Genomic DNA, 9,152 nt, shown 5'->3' on the forward strand with positions numbered 1-9,152 from the left:
GAGGGGGTTGAACCAGTGTAGCTGCACTGGAGGTGGTGAGAATCATCAGATTCTGAGAATATTTTGAAGGTGGAATTCCTAGGATTTGCTAATAGATTGGATATGAGATAGAAAGAAGAGTAAAAATGACACCAAACTTTTTGGCCTGACTTACTGGAAGGGTGAGGTTGGCATTGACTGACATTGGGGGAGACTTAGAGAAGAGCAGGATTGCTACGATCAGGAGTTCAGTTTCTATATGTTACGCTTGACATGATGACAAGACATCTGTGGCAGGCACGACAGTGGCTCCCCAAAAAGGGTCTTCCAGATCCTAATTCCTGGAACTCGTGACTATGTTTGGTTACAGGGCAAAGAGGAGTTAAGGTAGCAGATGGAATTAAGGTTGCTAATTAGCTGACCTTAAGCTAGCATTATCCAGGTGAACTCAATGTAATCACAAGTCTTTTGTTGTTGTTTTTTTTTTTTGCAGTACGCGGGCCTCTCACTGTTGTGGCCTCTCCCGTTGCGGAGCACAGGCTCCGGACGCGCAGGCTCAGCGGCCATGGCTCACGGGCTCAGCCGTTCTGCGGCATGTGGGGCACGAATCCGCGTCCTGTGCATCGGCAGGCGAACTCTCAACCACTGCGCCACCAGGGAAGCCCCACAGTCTTTAAATGTGGAAGAGGGAGACAGAGGAGTCAGTGTCAGAGTGACACGATGTGAGAAAGATTTGACTGGCTGTTGTTGGCTTTGAAGACAGAAATGGCCACGGGCAAAGGAATGCGAGCAGTCTCTAAAAGTTGGAAAAGGCAAGATAATGGATTCTCTCCTTAGAGCCTCTAGAAAGAAATGCCACTCTGCTGACACCTTGACTGTAGACCAGCGAGACCCATGTTGGACTTCTGACGTCCAGAAATGTAAGGTAATGAATTCGTGTTGTTTCAAGCCACTGGGTTTGCGATAATTTGTTGCAACAACAAAAGGATTATATAACATCCAAGTGGAGATATCTGGTAGGCAGCTGGATATAAATGTCTGAATTTTGGGTAGCGGTCCAGGATGGGGATATAAATTTGGAGTTATTGATGATACTTAAAACTAGGAGACCTGATGGGATCAAGGAAGTCAGTACAGACAGAAGAGAAGAGGGGAGGGAAGATGAAGGGGAGGGGAAAAGGCAAGGACTGAGCTTGGAGGAACTCTGACATTAAGAGATCAGGAAGATGAGAAGGAGCCAGCAAAGGAGACCTGGAAGGAGAAGCTAGTGAGGTAGGAGGACAACCAGGTGTGTATGCTGCCTGGAAGCCAGATAAAGGAAGTGTTTCAAGGAGAAACATGTCAAATGCTGATACATGTCAAAATGACATGATACATGTCAAATGCTGCTGCTGATGGGTCAGGTGAGATGTGGATGGGGAAATGAGTGGATCGTTGGATTGAGCAATGTAAAGGTTATTGGTGACCTTGACGAGAGCAGTTTGAGCAGAGTGGCATGGGCTAAAACCCTTTGGAGTAGATTTTAGCAAGAACAGGAAGCTTGGAATTGAAGACAGTGAGTATAGACTCCTTTTTGAAAGAGTTTTGTTATAAAAATGAGCTGAGAGTGGGATAGCTGGAAATGAAAGTGCAGTGTTTGTGAGTGAGAGAAATAACAACATATTTGTGTTTTAATGAGAATGATCCAGCAGAGAAGATCAGAGAGGTTAGGTCACTAGCTCAAGGTCACGTGACCGTGTAGAGCAGAGATGAATTGTCCCAGCTGAGGGACAAGCCCATCCCCAGAAGCGGAGCCACTTACCTAACCCAGCAGCTGACCACACACTCATGAGTGAGCCCAGCCAAGACCAGCTTAATAATGCTTGCAGTTTTAATCTACTAAGTTTATGGGTGGCTGTTATGGTTAAAAAAATATATAAAAAAGATAACTGATATTGGGTCAAATTAATTACATGTGTTTGGGGTACACGTGACCACCTAAGTTCAAGATCACAGCTGACTAATATATGCCAGGGGCATTATTAGTTTCATTATAATGAGATTGTAAGAGATCTTTTGCTCTCAAAGGTCTGCCCAGGTACAATAATATATATTTTATGCTAAATTTCTTTTTTTTTAATTTGGTTAATTAATTAATTAATTTATGGCTGCATTGGGTCTTCGTTGCTGTGCGCGGGCTTTCTCTAGTTGTGGCGAGTGGGGGCTACTCTTCATTGTGGTGCACGGGCTTCTCACTGTGGTGGTTTCTCTTGTTGTGGAGCACGGGCTCTAGGTGCGTGGGCTTCAGTAGTTGTGGCTCGCGGGCTCTAGAGTGCAGGCTCAGTAGTTGTGGCGCACAGGCTTAGTTGCTCCACAGCATGTGGGATCTTCCCGGACCAGGGCTCGAACCAGTGTCCCCTGCATTGGCAGGTGGATTCTTAACCACTGTGCCACCAGGGGAGCCCTATGCTAAATTTCTAATTTCCTTTTTCACTTGGAAAAAAAATAGGAACGTAATCACCTTCAGCAACTTATTTACAATATGAAAATTGATATATCTTTTTCTCAATAGGTGGCAAAATAAGAATAAATAACACTATCACTGTTCTCTGAATGCTTGTCTAGACAACACCAAGTAACTGCTTTTTCTTGTCCTAATATGCCATAATTTAAATTTTTTACACTTTGCTTTCATTTCTTTTATAAAATCATGGGGGAATAGTTTGTAACTCAAATGTATTTTATTTGAAAAGATCATTTTCCTATGTTAGCTTGATTGTGATGATTATTTCACAATGTATACATATGTTGAAACATCAAGTTGTATGTCTTAAATACATACAATTTTTCTTTGACAGTTATACCTCAATAAAGACAGGGGAAAAAAAGAAAATAAATTTTGGTTCTTCAAAATGAATTCACCAGGAAAAAAAAAAAAAAAAAAAGAAGGAAGAAAGAAAACGAAAGCATCATTTTCCAAAGCCTTAATTGGCCTTAGCACTGACCCACAAGTAATTGTCTGCACAATTACTTTTAGGGTGTTATGACTTTGGTGCAAGAAAAATTGCGATGGCTATAAACTCATCAGCTTTTAGCTTTAGCTGTTAAGATCTAGGAATAGAAGCTAGGAATAAATTTCTTCTTGATGAATCCATTCCTTTTCTCAAAAAGTCTAGATCGAGGAGACCGGAAGTATAAATGAGTTAGGAACAAAATCTTCTTTTGCAGCACTTATGCCTTTTCGTGAGTCTCTAAGCACAGAACTTCTTGCCTTGTATTCATTCCTCTTTTCCCTCTTTCCTGTGGAGTAAGGATACTGTGGTTCTCCTTAGGGTCATGATCCCCCATGGCCTCCCTTCTCTCTCCTCCCCCATTGCTCTCACAATCCCATATCAGAGGAATAGGAAGCACTATGCCTTTGCTGGTGCTTTCTTTGTGTAAGTTTAGTAATTCCTAGTTTTACCAGAATTTATATTCTTCACCAGACTGCATCGCCAGTCTATGTGTACCTTTGATGTAAGATACTGTTTGAGGCCTATAACTTCGCAGATTAGGTAAGATGTATACCTGGTTTCCTACAGACACGGGACAGAAATTTGCAAGTTTAAAATCTAAGAAATGCGTTTGCCCAAAGGCATAGTGATGCGTTAATAACTGTTCCTGTCCACAGAGGTTTTTGAGTCACTTTGGCTCTATCATTATACAATGGCTTTTCTCTGGCATATCAGGAAGCATTTAAGAGAGAGCAACTTTGTTCATGACTATATGACAGATGATGGAGAAATCATTGCTGTGGAGGTGTCTTGATTAGAATTAAGGGAGCTATTCTGAACTTGACATCCACTGTAGAGCCTAACTGGATATCTCTTCCACATTTGGTCTCCAGGTACTAAGCACTCTCTTACATTAAGCTTTTCCTTGTCTATATCATAGGGTGTCAGCCAGCACTTCTATATAAATAATAGTTGGATTGAAAACATATTCCAGGAAATATTCAAAGACGTTTGTATACATTACCTCCTAAGATGGGAATTTGAATGCACAAAGCAGTTGAATTTCACACATATTAATTTTTAAAATTTCTTAGACATAAAAACAGTCTTCAAAGTTCTTTAAGGTCATTTTGTCATAGAATAAAAAGCAAATATATGACTTGGAGGAGTACTGAAAGAGAAACAAGCACTCTGAAATGTGTTTCTGTTAAAGTAATCAGTTGGTTCATAGGAAGACCAAACAAGAAAGCATGACAGGGAGTAATGCAGCAATTGGACAGCCATGAAAGAAGGGCATTTTTGGCAAAGGCAAGGTGTGATCTTGAAACAGAAGAGATGGAAATCATAATGAAACCACAGCTACATGCAATAATGTAGCTTTTTTTCTTTTTCTTTTTAAGTTGTGGCTTGAGTGTAGCTGAGTTTTAAAACCAGGTGGCTAAGAAAATGCTTGCGCTAACTTATATCTTTCTTATGAAGTGTATGACGCCAAACAAATTGCATAGTTTCCAGGAATGGTGGACTTAGTATAGTCATGTGCCCCAGGACAGGGGGAGAAGTTTGGGATGAAAAAGTGTGTTAAATATCTATCGCTGCATAATAGATTACCCCAAAATTTAGCAACTTAAGACAACAGAAATATTTACATTATCTCATATAATTTCTTTTTTTTTTTTTTTTTTTCGAGCAAGAATCTGTTAACAGTTTTATTATTTTTGTGTTAAATACCATGGGACAGGGTTGGAAGGATGAAAAACTCAGTCAACAACTGCCTCACAAGGGATAAGAAAAATTCTGCCATGATATTAGCAAAGGTAAAGGAGAAAATTTACACTGTAAGAGGCACCATTTCCCCACAGAATACCTCTTGGCATTTCCTGAATGAGTGGGATTAGCAATCTAAATAAATCATATTTCAAGAGGTAACAGCAACAGATAAAATTTAAAGGGATTATTAAAATAACATTTACAAGACTCTGAACAATTCTTGAACTCTTATTAAAACCACAAAGAAAGAACAATTCTTTATTTATGAATTTCATAAAGGACTGAATGTGCAATGACACCTGCTAGGGATGGTCTGGTGACGTTCACGCTGTCCGGGAGCCCAACACTCTGCTCTTACTGTGTTTCTAACCGTGAGACTGTTACAGGCGAGGCCTATATGACGCTGTACACACAAAGAATGGTCACTGTGGGCCACACTACCAGTGAGATGGTAGGTAAACAAATCTTTTTCTGGTCAAGAGAAAAAAAAAGAAATAGCACTCTGCATGCTTCACTCTACAAGATGAATTTCCCTAGAAAGAATCCAATGAAAATGGCTGCAATTACAACAAGAAGTGAAGGAAGAGGACTGGTGACATTATCTCTGAACGATGCAGCTGAGGTGGATCCAGGTTTATCCGAATGTGCTACCTTTCTGAGCCTTAAGCCTTCATCTCTCAGGTGTCGGTTTTCTTCCGATAGCTTCATCATCTCTCCCTGGAGCCTCTTGCACTCTTCCATGAGCTTCCTCGTCTCAGTATCATTGAGGGAAACACTGTGTGGCTTTGGCACGGGCCCGTCCTGCTTCGCAGCGTTCAGGGGAACGGCTTTGCTGGGTTCAATGTCGTTCAATTTATCATTTTCATTGGGCATTTCAAATACACATCTCAATTTAGAATCCATCAATTCATCGGGTTTTGCCTCTTTCCACACGGCTTCCATATCTGAAATGTTTGGTGGAGCAAAGATGGTCTGTACCATAAACTTGTGTTTACTCTTCTCATTGGGGTCATAGTCAAAAGGCTGCAGCATTACTGAAACAGTCACAGTCAACCCTGGGTCAATAATTCCACTGTTGGGCCTCACACAGTATCGACGAGGTGCCGTAGTCTTCACTTTGAAACACACCTTTCTATCCGATGGATTTCGCAACTTAAGATTTGTAGTGACTACATCTGTGAAGGGGCCTTTAAACTTGAGGTCTGTGGGCGGGTCGAGGACCAGGATCTGCTCATGCTTCGCCATGGCCCCGGAGGCGGACGCCATCGGAGACAGCGCAGAGCGGGGGCGCGCCCGAGGCGGGTCGCTGGCTGCGGGCGGGGGGCGGCGGCGGCGGCGGCGGCTGCGGCGCGGCTCGGCCCGACTTGACGCGGGGCCAGCGCTCGGCTCCCGAACCCCACGCCCGCCGCTCTGTCGCCGGCTCGCTGGGCCGCCCGCCCGTCCGCAGCTCCGGGTCTCACAACTCTCATATAATTTCTAAGGGTTCAGAACCCAAGAACAGCTTAGCCAAATGGTTCTGGCTCTTGAAGTTGCAGTCAAGCTGCCATCTTCTGAAAGCTTGACTGAGGCTTTGAGGAGAATCCACTTCCAGATGCATTCACATTGCTGTTGGCACAAGGCTTCAATTTCTCACCTTTTATTTTTATAACCTAATCTAGAAAATGACAGTTACTTCTGCTGTATGCTAATGATCAAATAGACCAACTGTAGTAAGATCTGACTGGTGACTACACAGCGTGTGAATATCAGGAGATGGACTGTGGGAGGCCATCTTGGAGCTGGCTTTGTTTATGGTTTATTTTCATAAAAAGTCATTTGACCCTTCCAGTTAATAAGGCAGCATCTGCTTATACACCTACATCCTTTTGGGTTATACAAATCGTAACCACAGGAATTTGGAGCTGGAAGAGACTGTAGAGATGATCTTCTAACCCAGTCTTTGTTTTCTTCTAAGATTCATCAGGATGGAGTAGGGAAAATAAAGCTCAGTGGACTTCTCTGGTGGCGCAGTGGTTAAGACTCCACGCTCCCACTGCAGGGGGCCTGGGTTCAATCCCTGGTCAGCGAACTAGATCCCACATGCATGCCACAACTAAGAGTTTGCATGCCACAACTAAGAGTTCTCATGCCACAACTAAGGAGCCCACGTGCCACAACTAAGGAGCCAGGTGAGCCACAACTAAGGAGCCCGTGAGCCGCAACTAAGGAGCCCACCTGCCACAACTAAGACCCAGCACAACCAAATAAATAAATATTTCAAAAAATAAATAAATGAAGCTGGGAATACATAAATGCCTTGCCCCAAACCACCCTCCCCTCCAAAAGCTGATTCAAAATTTTATCTTTAGACCTGTCAGTACCTTTTTATAAAGTATCTGAATCCACAAATTTTTGTTTATGATTTATTTTACTGATAAATCACAAGAACCCAAATGTTTAATTTTTTTTCTTTTTTATTTGTTTGTTTTTTGGCTGTGTTGGGTCTTTGTTGCTGCACGCGGGCTCCCTCTAGTAGTAGCGAGCAGGGGCTACTCTTCGTTGCGGTGCACGGGCTTCTCGTTGTGGTGGCTTCTCTTGTTGCGGAGCACGGGCTCTAGGTGCGCGGGATTCAGTAGTTGTGGCACGTGGACTCAGTAGTTGTGGCTCGTGGGCTCTGGAGCACAGGCTCAGTAGTTGTGGTGCACGGGCCTAGTTGCTCTGCGGCATGTGGGATCTTCCTGGACCAGGGCTTGAACCTGTGTCCCCTGCATTAGCAGGCAGATTCTTAACCACTGAGCTACCAGGGAAGCCCCAAATGTTTAATTTTTACGAGCCCAGATTCATTCAAGTCAATGTTCTTTCTTTTTTTTTCTTTTAATTTCTAAAAAAAATGTATTGAATGTTATTTTTTGCCCAATACATGTTAGAAACTGGGTACACTGTTTAAAATAAGAGAAAAAAAAAATCCCTTTTCTTTTTTTTTTTTTTTTTTTTTTGCGGTACGCAGGCGTCTCACCGCTGTGGCCTCTCCTGTTGTGGAGCACAGGCTCCAGACGCGCAGGCTCAGCGGCCATGGCTCATGGGCCCAGCCGCTCCGCGGCACGTGGCATCTTCCCGGACCAGGGCACGAACCTGTGTCCCCTGCATCGGCAGGCGGACTCTCAACCACTGTGCCACCAGGGCAGCCCAAAAATCCCTTTTCTAATGAAGCCTACAGTCTAGTGGAGGGAGAAGATATATTTAACAAGTATTGAAATAGGTGCTATGTAGGACACAAAAATGAGAAAAATATTATCCTTGTTCTAAGAGGCTTAAAATCTAGTACAATTAATATTAGAATTATGTATATAAGATGTTAATTGGCATAATTTAACTTTTCATATGACTGATCTCATGGCACTAGTGTTAAGCTAAAAGGCTTTGTGGCTCTGGTGGTGGTAGCTGGATTTGCTGGCAGTCAAGCTGGGTCTATGTTACTTTAATGTGTTTACATTTGTTCACTGAAGTACAATGGATTTACAAGATTATACTAGTTTCGTTACCGACCAGGGTTCTTGGCTTTCTTAATCAATAGAAATTGATAAGAGGCCAGACAAATACAGGCAAGGCTTTATTGTGACTGGTGCTACAGCAGGAGGGAGTGAAAACAAGTAACAGGTTCCCTTGTTCCTCTCCTGCTGAGGGGGCAGCAAGCTGGTTCCTTATATGGGGTGAGGGTAGGGGTGGGTCCAGGGGTCGGGTTGGAAGGGTGACTTAGGTGGTCTGCCCACCCGCTTGGTGGTGCTGTGTGCAGGGTGCGTGTGCGGCATCCTGCTTTTACTCCCGATGCCATGCTTTTGCTGGGTTTTTGGTCTTTTTGTATCTTGTTAGTAATTTGCCCAACTGTGCATGCAGGCAGTTATTTTTAGTCCCTTATAGTTTCTCTGTATTTTGTTGCTGGAAGAGACGTTTGTCCAGGTGCAAGCACAGCAGCAAAGGGTCCCAGGTCCCAGCCTGTCTCAGTTTCAGGTGTCGAGCATAGTGATTCAGTACTTTTACAGATTATACTTCTTTAAAAGTTATTACAAGATAATGGCTATAATTCCCTGCGCTATACAATATATCCTTGTTGCTTATCTGTTTTATACATGATAATTTGTATCTCTTAATCCCATACCCCTAATTTGCCCTCCTCCCTTCTCTCTCCCCTTTGGTAACCACTAGTTTATTTTCTATATCTGTGAATCTGTTCCTGTTTTGCATAAACACTCATTTGTAGCATTTTTAAGATTCCACATAGAAGTGATATTGTACAGTATTTATCTTTGTCTGACTTAGTTCACTAAGCATAATATTCTGTAGGTCCATCTATGTTTCTGCAAATGGCATAATTTCAGTATATCGCATCTTCTTTATCTTGTTTAGCCATTTGTCTGTGATGGGCATTTTGGTTGATTCCATATCTTACCTATTGTA

General features: G+C 42.7%; 1 protein-coding gene across 1 annotated transcript; it reads right to left on the minus strand.

Annotated features, from left to right (window-relative positions):
• Positions 1-4,238: 4,238 nt before the first annotated feature.
• Positions 4,239-6,234, minus strand: LOC307194547 (vesicle-associated membrane protein-associated protein A). Its single transcript, XM_079937718.1, has one exon. It carries the CDS (start codon positions 5,982-5,984, stop codon positions 5,235-5,237), a length of 750 nt encoding a protein of 249 aa, XP_079793844.1. The 5' UTR covers positions 5,985-6,234; the 3' UTR covers positions 4,239-5,234.
• Between the last annotated feature and the right edge of the window lie 2,918 nt (positions 6,235-9,152).

This window comes from Stenella coeruleoalba, assembly GCF_951394435.1.
Source record: "Stenella coeruleoalba genome assembly, chromosome: 11".
Classification (NCBI taxonomy): Eukaryota; Metazoa; Chordata; class Mammalia; order Artiodactyla; family Delphinidae; genus Stenella; species Stenella coeruleoalba.